The sequence below is a fragment of the Nycticebus coucang genome, chromosome 3 (genome assembly GCF_027406575.1).
Source record: "Nycticebus coucang isolate mNycCou1 chromosome 3, mNycCou1.pri, whole genome shotgun sequence".
NCBI lineage: Eukaryota > Metazoa > Chordata > Mammalia > Primates > Lorisidae > Nycticebus > Nycticebus coucang.
The window spans coordinates 109,032,507-109,053,549 of NC_069782.1; the positions used below are offsets into that span (position 1 = coordinate 109,032,507).

At 38.3% G+C, this 21,043-nt stretch overlaps 1 protein-coding gene across 3 annotated transcripts in view; it reads right to left on the reverse strand.

Moving 5' to 3' along the window:
• Positions 1–8,924: 8,924 nt before the first annotated feature.
• BICC1 (BicC family RNA binding protein 1) overlaps positions 8,925–21,043 on the reverse strand; it is a 320,218-nt gene continuing 308,099 nt past the window's right edge. For 2 of the 3 annotated variants that reach the window (XM_053585644.1, XM_053585646.1), the window contains 2 exons: positions 19,659–19,758; positions 8,925–11,723 (listed from right to left, as the gene is read on the reverse strand). In XM_053585644.1, coding sequence (XP_053441619.1) covers positions 11,593–11,723; positions 19,659–19,758 — 231 coding nt within the window. In that variant the 3' untranslated portion in view covers positions 8,925–11,592. Of the gene's footprint in view, positions 11,724–16,803; positions 16,883–19,658; positions 19,759–21,043 lie in introns of all 3 variants that reach the window. The other variant, XM_053585645.1, reaches the window with a different exon arrangement.

Consider the following 21,043-nt stretch of genomic DNA (forward strand, 5'->3'; position numbering starts at 1 on the left):
CTCTTTTATTCAGACCATGTAGCTCTTTGAGCTGCACCCACCACTAGACTTCAGGGGTGGACATGTAATCCAAGCCTGGCTAATGACAGACCGATCAGGCATGATTGTATGACCCAGCATAACCCAGAGAGAGTGCTCTTCAGAACTTTTGCTAGAATATTGTGAAAGACATTCTTTTTTTTTTTTTTTTAAATCAGAGGTACTCATAGCCATCTAGGGGAGAGCCAATGGGTGAATAAAGCCAACAGAGAGAAGGGCAAAACTGAGAGTCGGAGAATATTGAACAAGGATCTAGTCATGTCCGAAGCATCCACTAGTCTTTTTAGTCACATGAGACTATTCATTCCTCTATTTGTTCAAACATATTTGAGGTGACTTTCTGTTACTGCCAACCTAAGGAGGGCTGACTAATGCATTATTTCTTACAGGTACTAAGAGGAGTCAATAAGATAATGCAAAGTACTCAGCACAGTGGCAAGAGCTCAACAGACCTCTGAAAGCCGGCCACCCAGCTCCTCGGGAGGCTGAAGAAGGAGGCTGGCTTGAGCCCAGAGTTGGAAGTGCTGAGGCTCTAGCCTGGCTGACAGAGTGAGACCCTGTCTTCAATAAATAAATAAGCCAGACTCTTTCTACATCCTGGTGGGTTCAGAACACTCTGGAAGAGACTCACTACCCCTGTAGGTCATTTACGTCATGAAACCCTCAGCCCTCAGTAAACACCAAATCACCTAAGTTATCCTTATCCTTTAAACAGCTTCTGATCTCAGGGACTTTCAGAATTTAGCTGGGGTGTCATCCCTCCCAATGCCCTGTCTATACATCATGTTGACTGTTTCATCTGATTTCTCTCCTCACTGATACAAGTCATGCCAAAGCCAAGATATCTTAGAATATAAGTTGTGGGCTAGTTACCTAGTGGATGATGTATAGGAATCAATTCTGGATGAGGGTTTTAACCTTAATTTGTTCATCAGATTCTACCTCCTCATCACCCAATGTTCTAGGCAAAAAAAAAAAAAAAAAAAAAAAAAAGCCAAAACAAAAAACCTTGCCTTGTCTCCTGCCAGCTCTATCCCAGTCCAACACCTATTTCCCCCCTGTACACCTGCCTAATTTTATTACTGAGGTCACTTCCATTTGATGGGAATATGAATCTGATTAGGGGAAAAAATCCTGAACAGCATAAATACCTCAAACAAGGCAGATGATCCAAGGAGGAAGAAGAATAGACATCAGGTTCCTCAGCACACAGCACTGTGTGGATGGAGAGGGGAGTTGAATGACAGTTGCCGGCCATTCAACCCTTAAGTCAGCCATTTACTTCACACACATACACCAGGGCCCAGCCTTAGCAGAAGGCAAGAGAGAAAGGATTCTTTCATGATTCTTGCTTCCTTAAAACACTCTGCAATAATAACGATGATAAAGTTATATGCTGAATTTGCTGTCCACCGAATGAAGCATAGTCTATGGGCTCCATATGGTTCCTAGGGAGCTGTTCTCCTTGGCAGGAAGCAGCATGGCCTAAGAACAGGAAGTATTCTTCCCATTGCTGTTCCAGTGAGAAGACCTGTGTCCAAACCCCTCAAACAAGACACCTCTCCCATTCATCTCGGTGCACAGTTAAATATGGCGGCCACAAAATGGAAAGGAAGTAGGACCAGCTGAAGGTTTCCAATTATTCATAGGAAGCTGAATCCACTTTTGAGGCAGGACCAGCTTTAGAATTTGTGGGCACTAGCACAAAATAAAAATGCTGGGTCTCTTGTTTCAAAATTCAGTTTCAAGATGACAAAAACAGAAGATTAAGCCAAGTCCGAGACTCATCTAATTGGAGGGCCTTGGGTAACTGCACTGGTCACACACCCATGAAGTCAGCCCTGCCCATAAGATAGAGATTCAGCAAGGTATGAAGGATAAAAGGTGGCAGGAAGACACAGATGTCCAACAGGATGTCATAAACTCATCCTGTTTATGAGTATTAAGGAACAGACCTGTCTTAGCCCAAAATATATATTTAATGATGAACGTCAGGTACCATGAAAGTCCAAGGAAAGAAATGTTTTAGGCCCCTGCAGAGGGTCCTGAATCTACAATAACTGCCTTCTTGGCATTTGTAGTCCCCGGAGCCCACTTTCTGTCCTAGGCCCCGACCACAGGAAGAGAATACAAGGAAAGAACAATGTGAGTAAGGTAGAGCAAATCAATTCTACAAAGAAGTTAAGGAGATGGAGGTTGCTATATACAGAAAGAATTTTAGTAGCATGGAGTTCAGTTTTAAAGGGGTCCCTTCACTAACTGGGGGAAGGGAGGCCAGTCTGAAAGGCAGATAGTTCTAGCAATATAATTTTATTTCTTCCAAGTATAAGGTCCAACCTACTAATCTTGTCTTCAAGCTGCTGCCTTATACAAATCCTTAGGAAATCTATGACAAATTTCGAATTAGCATAACTGATATACAGGTGGTGGATATTCTTAGAGGCTGAGTGAGCGTCAAGTGTATTTTCATTATTGCCCCCATTCAGAGATTTTATTTGCCCATTTTTATACATACTTTGCAGAATGGATTTGCCAAACAAAAGCAAAATACAACTCATCCCTGCCTGAAGTCTATGAATAGTATCTAAAAGATGAGGTTAGAGTCAAATTCAGAATCACAGAAAAATGCTGAATTGGAAATGAATATTTAACAATGGTCCTGTCCAGTGGTTCCAAAGACTGGATTCCCAGTCCTGATAGGACAGAACCACCTGGAAAATTTTTAGAAAAATAAAGATTTTCTGTACCTTCTCCTAGAAATTTGTTTTCTGTCATTTAGGATGGAGCTGGAAAATGTTTCTTTAAAATTTATTGGTTGTAATTTGAAAATCATTAAAAATAGTCAAGGTTAAAGCATCACAAGTAAAAGACCATGAACAAAGTAGAAATTAATCTTTGTAATTCATAGTTAATCTTTGTAATTCACGGCCTTGGGCTGCAGGCCCAGTGGGTGGAAGCGTTATTACCTAAGTTCCTCCAAATGCACATAGGCCCACACAATCAGGCAGGACTATAGAAACGTGGCTGTGGGCAGCACATTCATTTACAAATGAAAATTCTGTGTCCAGAGCCTGGTCCTAGCTCATCCTCACACTTGCCAGCAGTCACTTCTATTTTCCCCATCACGGGAAGGGTGGATCTCCTGCCTGTTCCCTCCTCTCCCCAAGCTAATGGAGAGAAATACTAGAAGGGCCGAGAGACTTCTGGAAAGAAAACACCACTTTACAGAGCCTCATCATTTCAGGATTCAATTTCTGGCTAAAGCAGCTCCCAGTGCATGGCTGGAGGAAGTGGATGCAGAACACATCCAAGGTCCACAGACACAAACCTGGGGATTTCATTCCTCTGCGCTGTAGTCTCCAGGCCTGGTAGCAGCATCCTCCTCCAACTTCCCCCTCTTCCTTTAGTGTTTTCCTTGGTTTTCTTCCCTTCTGCGTGAACATTCGGTCCTCATAATCCCCAAACAGCTTGTAGCTGGCTTGTTACCGTCACTGCACGTGGCTGCTCTGCTCAATTCCAGCAGGCACATTGGTTTGGATGTCCCCTCTGCAGAGCTGTCAACTCATTTCTCCAGGCTGTACATGGAGTGACAGTTGTTTGGGATTTTGTTTTCCTTTTTGCTGCTGAAAATACATCTTTATCACTGCCTGTCGTGGATATTGGGGTGATTCCTCTGCTTTAGCAGAACATTCAAATCAATTCCCAAGAGCATCTTAAAGAGGTAAAGTTTTAATTATCTGCTAATAAAGAATGGCTTCGAACAAAGTGTCTGGAGTAGCCTCACAAGGGTGAAAATGACAATGGGCCTGCCTCCAGCACACCTCGGACTTGGAACCCTGCAAACCACCATCTTGAGGATATCAAAGGAAATATTTTCCACTTCTAGACCATGCCAGAACCTAGAGGTCCTGCCACACAAAATAAACTCTCCTCCGAGGAACTGAAAATGCTATTTTCCCTCAATTGTGGGAAAGCATAAATAAATGGGACAAAGTGAGATGGAGAAACCAGTAGAAGAAGAATTTGATACATTAAGCACACCAGGAGCTGCAGCAGTAGCCACAAGATTTGCCAAAGAACAGAAGTCAAAAGCAAAGCACATTCACATTGAGTATACATGGGAAGCACATTTTGATATGTCTCCAGGAGACTTATACAACTAACCACGTCTTAAAGATACTTGAAAGCACATCCAAGTTCTCCCTACACTGGTACAGCTGGAAAAACACACAGAGGACACTTGATAACTTCAGGGAAATATTTTTGCATATATTCTTGAAGTTTCTATTATGAAAAATATATAATTCATTACTCCTCTAAGAGTGGTTGTCTGTGGACAGGTATGAATCCTAAAAGTGTTTGGTTCTGGTCTGCAGTAAGTACAGAAGGCGAGAGAAAGCACTTGAAAACTTTGACAGCAGTTTTATACTACCACATTTTTCTTGTATTTTTACAAATGAATTAGTCTGCAATTCATTGAAAACAACAAAAGGCTTTTCACTTCATATGGTTTAACAAACACTGGTATAATGAACTGTATTTGCATTCCCTACCTTTGATCTCCCCCACCCCCACTGGTATAATGAATTATATTTGCATTCCCTACCTTTGATTTTTTTTTTTTTAAGAGTGCTGTGGTGTCATAGGTCACAACAACTTCAAACTCTTGGGCTCAAGGGATCCTCTTGCCTCAACCTCTTGAGTAGGTGAGAGAACAGGGGCTGCCGCATTGCCCAGATAATTTTTCTGTTTTTAGTAAAGACTCTCACTCTTGCTCAGGCTGGTCTCAAACTCCTGAATTCAGGTAATCACTTGCCCCAGCTTCCCAGACTGCTAGGATTACAGGCATGAGCCACCACATCTGGCCGATATTTGATTGTTAAACTACAGAAATGCAGAATCCTTCATACAGAAATACTATACAAAGAGGATGTAAAACTAGGCACCTAAAAAGTTTTAACTTATTTAAATCTTTAACTCTTCAGCTGGCTTCTCTTTCTTGTTAATTTATCACTGGCTTAAGTACTATGACCAGAAAGTAATGGATACCTTTTTTATATTCACACTTCCCATCACATGGGTATTCCAAAAAGTTTGTATTTACATGAGGCTTATCATACACAGCACATTGGAGGCAAATGTCATCATTATCACGATCTCTTGTCTAACTCAATTCTGTCTTCTTAACTTTTAAAGACTTTTAAAAACAAGTTAGTTCTTTAAAGACATCCTCACTATAGTGGCGTACCTGATTATAATTTATTATATGGCAGGCAAAGCTGTAATTTTCCTTAACTTCCCCACCCATTCTCACATTTTTCTAATAACAGTATTTAAGTTATTTTTATGTGTTTTCAAAAGCGTTTTAAATATATAAAAGGTGTCAAAAATGTATAGAACATTTTAAGGAAGGAAAAAAAAGTATCAAATTTGTAATGCTCAAGTCACACTTGACTTCTGCAATTATAAGTGCTCAAAGTGACTTGTGTTCATCTTTTGTTATCAATATATATTATTACAAGTTTAATACATTTTTTCCCTTTCTTAAAAAGTGTATACATTTTTGGCACCGTGTGTGTGTGATATATATATGAAGTAAAATAGGATGGAATTTCCCCTACACATTTAGAAATTTCATTCAGATTCCTGAAGCAAAGGTAGCATAATTTTTCATTATGGCTATTTTTCAATCCACAGGAAGAATTTATATAGAGTAACATCCTTCAGCTATTATTGTCAGTCTCTGATTCTGGCCACAGGGAGAAAAAATAAGGAAACGTCACCCAGCCACATCAACAAACTTACAAAGCTGGAAAACTTTATCCGTGGCCACTTGGAATCAAATTGCCTCAGCAATTTAGACAAAAAGCCAGTTGTGCCTGGATGAAAATTTTGAATATAAATTGTTTTCTAGACGTTTTGCTAATGCCTTTTAATGTCTAATTCCCACAGGTTCTCTGTTAAGGATTAAGAAGCATGCAGACAGTGAGTTCAGAGTCATTTGTTTTCTCTGGCCTTGAAAAAAAGGGCCACACACACCCAATTATTGAGCTACTCTCTTTTTCCTCTTGTAACTCATCCAAACATTCTATTATGAAGTTGAAACATTTCAGTTACTGTAATTTTTTCCTAAAGGTTCTGGTTCCCACACTGAAATTCTGCCTCCAAAGTCAGATGCAGACTCCAATTCCCAAAATCTGTTCCAAAACATATTCATGGCCTAATCCTTGAGAAAGAGAACTTCAAGCTCTACTTGCCTCCTTTCAGAATAAGTCAAAGCATTTTAAAAAAACAACGAAAATGTGAAATCCCTTGATTTTTGAAATGTCCTGACTATATCTGCAGGAATGGTCAAATATTATCTAACTCTGTTCACTTTTTAAAGTGGAAACAACCAAAATTAACACACATACAGGCAAATGGAGTCTTCCAAAAGCAGGAAGGAGTAAGAGTAGAGAAACTGAGCAACTGGGGTTGCGGTGACCTTGGTGAGGAGCAGAGGACACCATCTGGAGTGGGGAAACTCACTAGGAAGATGACAATTAGGGACAACGTAAAGGATTATCAGAATTAGCCAACCAACCCTCTCAACCCATACGGAGAACTCAGTTACCAATACTCTGATGAATCAGAGACATAAAAGAATAAAAACAAATAGCAATACAGACTTCTGTACAAAGTGGGAGGCTCCAACCGTGATGTGTAGGACAGCGTTGACATCAACCTTATGTCAGGAGGCAGGTGCCCTCGATTGAGTTCACAGTTCTTCTAATAGTATGGCACAGGAAGTGGGATGGTGCCTTTCACTGCTGTGCCTTGACTAAGGCCTGTCACTAGCTTCCCCCTCTGATGCAGAAGACAGATAAACACAGTAAAGAACCCTGATGGGCAAAAAAACACTGTGCAAGGAAAAGAAAATCTGGTTAGTAATAACATCAGTTGCTATTAAGTCACTGCTCACTTGGTGCTACGTACTGTGCACAAGGATTTACACACAGCATCTTTTCAGTTGTCCTCAGAGGTGGGTATTATTTCCATTTTGCAGAAGAGGTGTCCAAGACACAGAGGAATTTTCCCAAGGTCTAAGGACAAGATGCATGTTTGTCAAACTACAAAGTCTAACCTCTTCACCCTGGCCGGGTTACCTGAAAATTATCCAAAATAACCATGTGAGGAAAAGGAAGTTGACTTACCTGGAGCAGGATTGTAAGAGAATCATGACCTCTGGTGATGCTTTGAATAAACATCAGATTATTAAAATTAGATTAAGTGCACTTTAACATATTTGATGCAATTCATACAATTATTAAATACCCAAGCCAGGATAAATTATGAGCTAATTTAACTATGTATGCCAGTATTTATATAGGCAAGGGAGTGAAGTTTCCATGTAAATAGTCATTTAAGAAGATTCCATTTTATTTCCTTGTTGAATGTCTTGTGGAATTAACATATGGAATTAACTTTCAAGTTATTACTGCAGTTTTGGGAGTATTTTTGGTGGTTCTTTTAAGGTAAACTTGATTTCTAAAAACTACAAAATCACTCAGAGCCAAATCTAAGAAGTGATGAGTCCCCGACGGTTACCATCATAGGGTGTAACTACAAAGTGATGGAACAGAACCCTTTTGGCCACTCTCCCCTCTTGAGAATGTGATTAAATCCATGGAACTAGAAAAAAGGGAGGGATGAGGGGGATGAATGGAAAGAGTATTTTGATGGGCACTTTCAACAGTTTTGTTAAAAATGAGTTTCTAGACAGCTCTCAAGAATTTCCTCAGAGTGAGATAAAACACACAGAGTCCCACATTGAAGGGCAGGGACATTTCCCCCTCCAGTCTCCACATCAGCTCCATCTTTCTCCTCTTGGAATATGAGCTCAAGAGGGCAATGGCTTTTGCTTTTTCCCTGCTGTGCCTTGACTAAGGCCTGTCAGTTGCTCATGAAATATTTATGTATCATTAATATTTACATCATGAACAGTGAGTAAATGAATGGATAATATTGAATCATGTGTAAGTTTTAAATTACAAAAAGATTTCAATTGTTCTCTTGTTCTAGAAACAATTATAAGTCTAGTGGAGACATTCCTGGGAGCACAATGGGTGGAGGCTAGAGTTCGCTGAAGTCTTCCAGGGAGATGTCCAACCTGCAGCCCATGGGCCACATGAAGATTATGGGAAGAAGTTTTGCTTATCTGTGGTGTCAGATAGCATGAAAAATATGTGCAAGCTTTTTTTTCCCTGCTCATCAGCTTTTGTTAGTGTTTGTGTATTGATAATGTGTGGCCCAAAATACTTTTTATTCTTTCAATTTGCAGCAGAGAAGAAAACAGGTTGGGCATCTGTGATAGCCAAATCTTAGAATCAGAAATATGGTATCAATTCCTTTTGAAAATGAGTATAGTCAGAATCTAAGAACACAGCAGTGACTGCTCCGAGGAAGGGATGGCACAGCAGCCAGGCTCTGAAGTGGGAACCCGGGTCAAGCAGCCCAGGATCACTTCGATACAGCATGCCCCTGCTGATGAAAGAGGTGGTCAAAGCGGTCATATGCTTCAGTCTTCATCAAAGGAAGAAATAACAAAAATAAAACCTGTTCTATAATGTTACTCTTTTCGTATGTACCTGTGGGTGGCTGGAGAAACAGTAATTGATTGCTAGTCCAGGATTCACTGTTGAAAATGAAGTGTTTTAGCATCTTGTTGGAAATGAGGAATGTCAATGAGAAACAAGAGGACAGAAAACGCATATTCAGCTCTCCTGCGGAAAACAACTGTCAACTGCTGAAAACAACCCCCACACCCCCGACAAAGGTTTTCTGAAGAAACAAAGATAAACATAGAGTTTATATATTTTTTCTATTAAAAAAGACACATTTCATCTAGCAAGAGCAATACAAAGGGGTTATATAAATTTATTTTCATGTAACAATTGATTAGGTTAGAAAAAATTCCCATTTTCAATGTTAATTCCATCTCTCATTTTGTTTTTAAAAAAAATCACTAAAAGGACAAAAACCCACACAAAAATACAATCTGTATCTGTTCTCTATTTACAGATAGCCAGTCACTATTAAGGCATAGATTGATTAAAAGTTAACATTTATTCAAATAATCAAAATACTTTTTGCATCATATATCGACAACGCCACATACTGTCCTGTCATATTCCCTTCATTGCATTGAGAGAAAGTGAGAAAAATAATTTCCAGTGTTTTTATTTATTTTTATCCACCCTATTTAATCTAGTTTAAGTGGGACCCTTCTCCCTTTGGCATAGTATCAAAGCACTGTTCATAAAGCTCACGTCAACTTAATGCTGCAGTCATTCAACCTTCCTCCTGGGGCAAATGCATAGTAAAGAGCTCTGAAAGACTTTTCTATTCGGGAGGTATTATTAAAGACCTAATAAAATTCTGAACAGTGAGTTATTGAACAGGAAACAAATCTGCGATGGTTAACCTGTGCTGAATGTTTACAGCATGATGCATTAGTATCATCAAAGCAGGCAGATGACCATCACGTGATCCACCAGATCACCTGTATTCACAGGCCCAGGACAATTCCACTGTACTGGACAAGGGAGTGATTTAGCTCTACATCTCTAAACAGATAGGACTTAGTTTAGGAAGGGCAGCTCCTTAGTGCCAGTTACAACTGATAATTCTGTGACAGGCCCATTATCTATGCCTTCAAAGTAACCAATACTACTTTTTTTTTTTTTTTTTGGTTAATTCAGGCCAAAATACTTTATTGTTTCTTAAGAATTAAATTTCAATCTGTAGTATCCATTCACCTCAACAGTTCCTTTAATTTCCCAATTTGTTCCATCGATCAAGGCTTCATTTATCTTTTTAAAGTGAAGATTCTTCTGAGTGCAAAATGTCTAATTCTTGATCTTACCTTAATGGTAAGATTCAGCTGTGGAAAAACATCAGGCAAGTATTTCCTATCCCACATGTGCACAAAAGGCCCCAGGTTGTTTTGTATGCTGTCTAATGCTTTCTGCTGAGAGCACGAGAGTGGTTTATGTCCATGCAGAAAATCTTGAATACTGAACATAAATAAGTGGTTACAGTACAGGTAACTGACATTTCCTATGGGAAAGTTTTCTGACACATTAATACACTTGGAAATAATATTGCTTTGAAGGAAGAAAGGCACTTTGGTGATTTTTTTTTGATAGACTGGAAACCCTTCATAAATCCACAATAAGATATCTGAAAAGACCCAGGAAACAATGTTGCCTGATTTTTTGGACTTTCACAGTATAATAACAATGAATCTAGTCACTTAAAAATAATCAATTTTTCCCCTTCGGAACTCAGCTATCTTTATAAATTGCCACCCTGGAGACTCAAATAATCCTTTCTATTCTCAAAAAACACAAGTCTACTTCAAGTAGACAGACATGTTTTTAGGAAAGTCTTGTGACCATACAGAGCATAGCTAATATGTACGTGATAAGGATCGTAATTTATTTCTCCTCGTAATGGCAACAGTGCTGTCTTGTCAGATGATTACTTGTCTTTTTAAATAAAGTGACAACCTAGGGCTCCAGTTATTGAATGTTGTCCATTCTCTACCATAAATCTCTAGTAAATATCAATTTCATCAATTATGTACTGTATGCTTATAATATCTAAAAATAAAGTTTGATATAAATAAATGTCCTTTAGTGGCAATATACTAAAAACAGCCCTTTGCCTCTAGACAACCATTAAAATCATTTTTAGCAAAACAGGCAGCAGCTAAGTATGATGACTGCAAAGGGTTAATATTACAAAGTCCATTTGGTCTTTCTCTGCACCTGTTACCATGAACTGGGTTCATTGCTAAGTGTTTCTAGGATGCTGACATACATGAAAAGAATTGGTCCAGAACTAAGTAGACTCACTTATGTTTCCCAGAGTCACAGAATATTCTGCACAGAGATTAACATCCAGTACCATTTCCAATAAAAATCTGATACAGTCAGAAAAAGGTGTCCTAATCTGACCTGTACCAAATATATCAGGTGACATGAAAATGAGAGACAGGGATGGAAACAGCAAGAATTTCCACAGGACAAGAAATTAGAATGAGTAAAGTGCTGGAAGACCTCAATAATTACTTTAAAGCAGTACCAGAAAATTCCACTTTGATTATTTTTTTTAAAAATCCCCAAATACCAAAACAAAACAAACAAAATAACTCCTAAGTTTCCTGGCATCCCAGATGTCAATTTATCCTTCATTTGAAGTAAAAAAAAAAAAGGGAATCAGTGCATGTTATATAGGTAAATAAAAACAGGAAATAAGCCCTATCCTCATATTGTAAATTCTGTCCAATGGCCATTTTAGAAAAGAAATCCATATGTAGTGTTCTGTATAACATCACAAGGACATCTTCTCTCTTTTCTTCCTTTTTGTCAAAAAGTACAGGTGAGAATAAGATGCTTTGGTCCTCATACCAGACACCCAGAATGCTATGGATGTTGTGCAGTGAAAGCTGTTCACAGATCTGTGTCCATCTTGACAGTTAGTTGGCAGGTGTGTGCCTACAGGGCACTGCTACCAGCGGCCACTGACACTAGCAATGTCTGAGTGATACTGACGGGGTAGCCTTCCACTGGCTCCACCTTCCAGGAAAGAGGTGCGTGCATTTGGCGACTCAAAAAGCTTTCTTCGGTTTTTATTTAATTCTAGAGAGAGAGGGAGAGAGAACTGTTAGGAGCACAACAGAGAAGTTCTATATATACTGCAGGAAATAGCTCAGAAAATGATACGGTAAGTTTTTTTTTGGGGGGGGGAGTCAAATCTGGTAGCAAAAGGAAAACATTTACTTGATGGCCAAGACATTTCTGAAAATACTAGTAAGTATGATATTAAAGGTAACATATTAGTAACCAAGAGAACCAAGGACAGCAAATAGTTTCACTGCAATTTGTAAACTCTGGACAGCAAATAATTTTTATTACAGTTTGTAAATTATCTGGGGGAGATATCATCTCAGAAATCTCTAACCAACTTAAACAGTTTGACCTACTCCAAATGTCATTTCAAAGGCAAAAGGAACAATTGAAGTTGATGAAAGGTGTATGAAAAGATGTATTACCAATGGCACAGAAAATTTCAGCTACTGAACTCATTCATGTCAAATGCATCAATCATTAAGTTACTCAAGTCAGATATGTAAAAAAGACCCTACACCTCAACACGAGGACACTGGAGCAGCATTGTGAAATATACTTGACCCTTGAACATAAGGGTTAGGGTGCCATTCACCTCCTCATGCAGTCAAAAATCCATGTATATGTATAACTTTTGACTACCCCAGACTTAACTAGTAATAGCCTACCATTGACCAGAAGCTTATAGACAAAAAACAGTTGATTAAATATATACACTGTATACTGTATGTTGGCTGACAATAAAGAGAAAATATTAAAATCATAAAAGCACATACATTTATTACTCATGAAGTGGAAGTAGATTATCATAAAGTCTTCATCCTTGACTTCATGTTGAGCAGGCTGAGGAAGAGTAAGAGGAGGAGAAGGAGGAAGAGGAGGAGGAAGGCTGGTCTTGCTGTCTCAAGGGAGGCAGGTACACTCAGTGTAACTTTACACAAATATATAAAGACATAATTTCAGTATTTTTTTGGCTTTCCATTAAGAAAAGTTTAACATACCAATCCTTACTCCACCATCTGCTTTAGTTTCAGTGCTCATACCTGTATGACAGAAGGATCCATCTTGTAGAAGAAGTCAAAAGCAGTCTTAGATAATTGGAACCCTTCTGCCAGGTTGTCTAGTATCAATTTGTTTTCTGGCACTGCTTCTTCTGTCTTCCTCACTGTCTGACACTGGCTCAGAAGCACTTGTCCCTATCACTTTACCTTCTGTTTCTTCCTCTGCTGTGGTGTCTATTAGCTCTTGAATTCCTCCAAGATCCTTATCTTCAAATCCTTTACCTCCTACCTTTCTTTCTATATCCACAATCTGTCTCCTGATTTCCTTGATTGGCTTTGTCATAAATCCTGTAAAGTCATATGTAACATCTGGATATAGTTTTCTCCTGCAGGAGTTTATTGTTTTGGGCTTGATGGCTTTGCAGCTTTTTCTGTAACAATGGTGGCATCTTCAGTGATGTAATCCTTGCAGACTTTCATGATGTTCTCTTTAATGAGATTCTTTCTCTTCTTTAGCATCGCCAATCTTTTCCACAGAGTACCATGCATAATGATCCTTAAACCTGGAGGCTGCATCGAAGACTTTGCATTTGGGGAAAGGTAGACCACTGTGATACCTTCCTTGGTGAACTCATGGCGTTTTGGGTGGCCAAGGGCATTGTCCAAAATCAAAATAACTTCAACGGGCAAGGTATTGTCCAACTTCAGAAACAAATCATCAATGGTATCAATTCAGAACAAGGGTTCTTGCCATCCAGGCCTTCCTGTACAACTTAAAGACTGGTGGCTGGTATTTATCTTTTCCCTTCAAAACTTGAGAGTGAATAGCTTTATAGACGAGGGCAGTCCTGAACATAAACCTGACAACATTTGCGTGAAACTGTAGAGTTAGCCTCTCCCTTCCTGCCTTGAATCCTGATGCTCACCTCTCTTCCATACTAATAAATGTCCTCTGTGGCACCCTTTTCCCTGGGGAGGTAGATATCCTTTCTCCTCAATGATTTTTTTAATGGCTCTGGGACCTTGTCTGCTGCCTCTTTGTCAGCAGAAGCTGCTTCTCCTGTTATCTTTACAGTTTTAAGCCCAAATCTCTTTCTAAAATTATCAAACTGTCCTTTGCTAGTGTGAAGTTCACTAGCTCAGATCTTTATCTTCCTTTTGCTTTAAATTGTCATAGAATAACTTTACTTTTTCTTACGTCATTTTAGAGTCAACATATATGCCTTTCTTAAAGCAATCCTATACCCACATAAAAGCTGCATTTTCAGTATGAGATAGAAACATGCAAAACGTGTAGGTTTTGTGCCTGCTAGAGAAGCTGCGGCTATGGCTTTGTGATTTTTCTTAAACAATAGTCCTTACACCGAATACATTTATCTTGAAATGTAGGCAATCACAGCTGCAGACCTCAAGCTATGGGACATATGGAGCAACTCGACTTTTTCTTACAATGTTAAGACTTTGCTTCTTAAGAGTACTGACAGCATCATTAGAGGTACTCTGTCAGGGTCCTATGGCATTCGAGGTTTATGATATTGCACCACCACAATGACAAATGCATAAGGACTGTGAGAGATTACTTTTTATTGTGATATGCAATTTACTGGAAAGATGAATTGCTTACGTGGAGATGATTAGTGTCCCATGGTGTTTCTTGAGCTCACTGAAATAGCAACAGGAGGTGGCTATTAAATTATTATAGTACAGTATATGCCACAGTTAATTGTATACGGTTAGGATTTAATATTGCATCTTTTATTTGTTTACATTTCTCTTAACTGAGAATGCCACCGTGTACGTTCCTTTTGTAAGTTTTGATAAATGTTAATATTTTACAATAGATGGACATGTTTTATGGAAGCAAATGATAAAGGAGAGTAGTATTCACCTATATTTTATTCATTACGGATGTGTCTACCTTTTTCTTAATTTTTTCAGTATTTCTACACAGTTCAAATCCCTATTGTTCAGGGTTAATTATAATAAGCCACAGTCCCTGTGGCTCTACTAACTCATGAAGCCTCAGTTTCTTGAGTTAGAAATAGATACATCAGCATCTCTATAGGTTTCTCTGAACAACAACAACAACAAAATTGTAAACAGCTTAGAAAGTTAATATCTAATAACAACCAGTATTTGAATCCAAATTTTCAGGGGAAGACTGAGGTTCCCTATTTGAATTTTAAAGAAAGAAAAACACTTAGAAAACACTTTAGTTTATCTTCTGCTAACTAAAAATTATTAGTCAGAAAGGTAAAAATTTAAATGAAGCAGACTTCTTTGTTTACTTAAGATGTCCACCCCATCTATGCCCCACTCCTTGAGTCCCTAATGTAATTCTTCTGGTAAGCTCACACGGGTACACAGAATTTTCAGGCTATGGAAATCAGGGCTTCTGATAGCCATCGAATGAAAATATGCTGAAATTTATTCAATTTAAAATAGAGAGTGTATATAGTTTATTTGCCTTCTTGCCTTAAGTTATTTTTTTTAATTAAGAAAACAATTTTATTTTTAAATGTATCAACAGGAATAAAATTCTTTGGCATAAAGGAGCTGCAAGACTAACTTAGAAGGCATCCATGGTCATAGATTGGAAGACTCAATATAGTTAATATGACACTACTACTCAAGTTAACATACAAGTTCAATGCCTTTTTTTTTTTTTTTTAGGGCTAGAGGAGCAGGCAATTGAACACCTTACATCCGCACGATGCTTATACTTTTTCAACCACATACATATAAAATCCCCTTTGGAATTCTGAAGTTACAATGTAAATTATAGCCAACAACTGTAAATGCTCAGGATGGGGTCATAGACTTGGTTTGTAAGGGGTTACCTGGGATTAATGACAACCATATGGCTGGACATACTCCTGTCTCCAAGTTCTGGAAGACAGACCCTCAACATTTTACTCTACTGCCTTCCAAAATGTAAATACCTGCCCTATTGGGTCGAAGCAACAATGGTGATATCTCTCTTTTGTTTACTCATACAGGTCTTAGGAGAGAAGAAAAATAAGAGTGATTCATTAGGGCTTACGATGAGCACTTTACATTTATTTTGTCCTATTCAAGTTTTTCTTAAGGAATAGACAATATGATCATTCCCTATGACATAGATAAGAAAACAGATTTTGAAAACAGACCAAGTCACTTGCCCACACAGCTACTAAGTGACACCGCTGAAACTCTGCCTGATTAGTGTCCTGGCCACTGAGCTGTAGTTATTCATCTGTCTGGGAAGGCCGACCAAAGCACCGGAATATAATCTGGTAGTCCCCACGATGCCAGAAAACAGAGCTTTACTTCATATTTTAGCATACCAAATTGACTTTTAAAATAAACAAACATTTAGAAACTCTGAAGAAGGAAAGAGATATCTTTACAAGAAAAAGACCCAGGCACGCATACATGCAGATGGCTATTGCCTCAAGTCCCTGCAGGAACACAGTAGCAATGACATTCCTGGTAAAAACTGAACACATGTATCTTGTTAAAAAACAAAAACATTTCAGAATTCATAAAAGCAAGACAGAATTGAATATATTTAAAGGCAAACTTATAAGAATGTTAAGAATAAACAAATTTCTTTAAGTGTACAGCCTGGGAAAGTTTGATCACTCTCAAGCCAGGAGATCATCTTTAGCATCTATTTTCTTATGGAGGAATAACGTTCAAATCAGGAGGACATTCCTAAGCCAAAGGAAAGGATGAGGCCAAACAGCATTCTCCCCCAGCACATAAAATGTGTATATAGGAGCACATGAAAACAGAAGGGCCACTGAAGATAAAAATATTTTTAATATACATTGAAAACTTTATTTTGAAAAGTCATCAGCTAGCACTTTCAAAGAGTAAAACGATCACCAAGGAACTCAGCCGTTTCCTACAGATGCGGTTTCTTAGCGAGTACACACACATATTTCTAAATGTGAAGCACAGAGATACACCTTCCAGAGGGGTCATCTAGGACCAAGTCCTACTGAAGAGACTGTAGGATTGTCACTGTTGTTTTTTAAATTAAAAAACAAATTCCTTCCTCTGGTATTTTTCAGTAAGCCTAAAGGATAGTTTTGGAAAATACCAACCTTTTTCTTTGAAATTCCAAGGTTCACACAATCCTGGCAGCTCTCAGGATCTTGTTGCGGATCTGAACAGAGTCACAAACTAAAAGAATAGGTCGGGAGATGTTAGATCTACCTGAGGCCGTGGCAGGAAGCCTGTCAACAGGCTGCTACACTTCCTTTCACTGAGTCCCTGTACATTTAACCAATCACTAAAATAGTGTGAGGGAAATCTGTGAGTTTCCCAAATATAGTGAATTTGAAAAAAGAAAGATCAAATTCATTCCTTGATCCATCTCCATTAGAGATAACTATCACCGACTCCTACTCACATAACATTAAAACAAATGTCTTTTAGCCTAAGCTTAAAAACAAACAAAATCTCATACTGAAAGAACAACTTCCATTATAAGTTAAATATCTATAAAATTTTAAAAAGAAATTTTGAGCAAACTCTGCATCTAACCAACCTGTGTAACCACGGGGCAAACATGAGTCAAGGCTGCCCCCCTATTCTGCTATCTATCAGAAAATGGAATATTCAGGGACTATAGGTAGATGTCTTCATTATCTGATAAGCTGAGCTGGGAAAAGAAGTTTTTGATGAAGGATTTCTCCATAAAAACTTGTTGCTTGCAGAGAAAATGATTTATCAGTTTCAAACACATGCACTCAACAAAATAAGGCAAAATTATCCTCAAAGTAATCACATACTACACGCTGTGCAGAGCATTCATCAGGCTTATTCAAAGTCTCTAACTCCCTTTACAAGCAAGAGGACCTGTGAACCCCACTGAGAGAAGTCTCCAGAAGTACTCTATAATTTCAACAGAATCACACTGAAGATGATGGCTAGAAAAAAATATTTTTAAAAAAGGAGGATTCAAAATACTTTCTGATTACTACTACCCTACTCCCCAAAAGCCAGAGTAAAGGGTACGGATGTATTCCAGAGCAAAGGAACTGAAGACCCATCTGTGACTTTGGAAGTATTTAGAGGTATCTGCTTATTGCTATAAGCTTTACAGAGTTTGGAATTAGGTTGGTACAGAAAGAAAGAACTTAGTTTTATTATACTATCACTGCCATTCCATGAATCTCTAGTGTGAGATTATGAAACTTTGGACTATAATACCCTTCTCCAGCATAAAAGTGCTGGCCCACAGGCATCTTTCAACAGTATAGGGGTGGTGACTATGCAAGTTAATCAAATTTCAAGTAGTGTATCAATTTCATTGCCAATTAATAAAATAATATGAAAACATATGAAGTTAACTTGAATCTAGGAATAGTCCCAAGACTGAGCTTTAGAGTAAACAAATGAGTTGGGAAAACTACCCCATTGCACAAATGATTTAAATAAAAAAGAAAAAAAGAACAAAGGAGTATCCTGCTAGTAAAATATACTGTTAAAACTCGAGTTGTCTATTTTCACTAAGCCCAATAGATCACATTGAAAGGATAGATCTTAGAAGTAAAAGGTGACCATTACAATCATCTTTTCACCTTCATGATTAACAAACCCAAACCAAATGAGGTTTGGAAACTCACCCAAAGACCCAGGATTTAGCAGAGGCAAAGCCCAGGTCTCCTATTTGAATCCAGTGCTCTTTCCACAATACAAAGTTGATTTTATGAGTATATAGCCACTGTGCCTTCCCACTGTGGAGCTCCATTTTGGAGGGGAGGAAGACTTCTAAAACTGATGTGTGTAGCACTGTAATTATTCATGGAAGAACCTACCAGGCTGCCACGAGGAAGCTAAATGGTTGGATTTCTACTCCTATTTCAAAGCTGCTTTGATGAAGGTAAGGGAGATGGGTGGGGTATGCAATGTGCTGATAAAATCAAATGGAAAACAACTGAGGTATTTTCACTTTTGTCTGCTGATCCCATAAGTGGATGCTGTCTGGAATGAACTTTCACCAGTTGGATGCAACTGCTAGCCTCATTGAGGCATAGTCTGAAAACTCAGTGTTCTGAAAAAGCAAAACCATTTTCTCAAAGCACATGACACTTGGTTTCCGCCCTTGGTGTCTCTGTCTTTTTGAGAGAGATTGGGGCGCATATAAATTTAACATTCAAGAACTTTATTGGAAAGTCTTCAAAAATGAATCCCATTCCCCCTCCAAATTTCTTCCACATATTTCTCTAAACACTTTTTGGAGGTGCAATACTCTGCATTTGCCAAGTCCTGACTCATCATCTGGTTCAATTCCTTCCAAATGAGTGGCACCCAATGAATATGTATGCAGCATTTTCTAAAACACAGAATATGCAAGAGAGGCACAAAGAAAGCAGCCTAGGGAGGCAGACAACGTGATTTCCCTTGATTCTGATACTATCTCAGGATACTATATCCTTCTGTGACACACAAATTATATTAAAACATTGAAAAAATGAAAAAGAATTAGGACATGTTAATACTGCCAGGTTCCAAGCTTTACCAGCGAGCATTCTTTTATTCTCAGTGCAATGATCTCTGTTGGTGTGCAAGGACATGCACCTTTGAAACAACGACTTCCAGTCAAGATTTGTTATTCACTGACCCAGTGATGACTGCTTAACACAACTGTGAAGAAGGGAATGAAAGCGCCCTCCCCCAGTGTTCTTCATAGGACAATTTTGGTTCGATCTTTCTGAAGGAAACTGTTTTCAGGAACAACACTGTCAAGGCAGGTTTTCAGGCTATGCCTTGATGAAGGAGTAGGATATTCTCAGCATCTGTCACTCTGTTGATAGGAAAACCCTCCAAAACCATAACCAACAAGGGATCAGGAGAGTAAGCAAGCGGCTGATGGGCAGAACCAGTCCCACTGGCTGAGACCACTGGCAGAGGTTACTCAGATTGTAAAATATGAATGAATATTCCTATTCACCTGAGATTGCAAGCAGCATTTTCCTCCTCGCACCGAAAGTAGTAATTCCTAGCTCCTTCAGATCCTGATCTGTGAGAGTAAGGAATGTCTGAAGATCAATCTGTGGGTTAAAAAAATAAAGAAAAACTATAGCCAATATAATGAGTACTTATTTTCTTCTTCATCTTAAGATCAACTTGTTATTCCAACTACTAATTAATTATGAACTGCCTACATCCAAAAAAGAACGAGGGTCACACAAACCTAAGGAACGAGAACTGAGAAATAAAGGTGGTAAAACAGAAGTGATGAATGAAATGAAGACTCAGCTCTGAGTATCCTGGCAGCTATGGCAAAAAAGGGGAAACAGAAAGATGTGCACCTTTTTTGTGAATTGATAAAAGGAAGAGTTTATAGCTATCCAAGAAAGAGAAAAATGTTTTTTAGTTTTGGATTCAGACTTGGATAAGTGTATCTTTATAAGAAGAAATCAGACGATAAAAAAGATGGTATCTTCCTTTGTGTTTTGCACAGGAGTGACAGAAGAATTCCCAGACTTCATCAGATCTATGGTTCATTTGGCTTAACCCAGCAGACTATCTCTGAAAAGGGCACAAAAGAACCATTTGTAGGAATAGTAAATTTGTACTCTCTGGCATCAGTAACAAAGTATAAAGGCATTGAAATGGTCCAAGGATTTCACTTTTTTTTTTTTTTTTTTTAAGATGGTATGAAGGAATAGAAAGGCAACAGACTCTGAAGCCAAAGAGACCTATGTTCAGATCCTAATTCTGCCATTATTAGCTGTGGGCAGGGTGGGGTCTGTTGTGAGCACTCCATATGACTACAGAAGGGGAGCAAAGGCTCACTAAAGGGGTGAAGTAACTGGCAGCCGTGGTAGTAAAATGCATATTGATATATCTCTGTGAAGGATGATAAATGAATTTTCAGCATGCTTACATTAAAACTTCATGAAGTTATTTAATGAGTGATTCTTTTTAAATCATATCTGAATATTAGCAAATGTCCTAATGAAACATGAAGGAAGGAGATTACCACATTATAACACACCATAAAAAAGCAAAATACACTTTTCACTAAATGATACTTAACACAATTTGAAATGTTGTTTTGATTTCGAAGGTACATCCAGAGCTTATAAAACCTTAATTTAAGGCTATCATTTATCACAATTATAAAAAATAGTTTTTAGAAATTCTACTTAATAGAGACTCTCTAATTCAAGTATCACAAACTTTCTCTTAAAGGGTCAGACGGTAAATATATTATTAGGCCTTGTGGGCCATATTGTCATTGTTACATCTGCTCAACTCTGCTGTTGTAACTTGAAAACGGTCATAGACAATATGTAAACAAGTAAGTGTGGCTCTGTTCCAATAAAACTT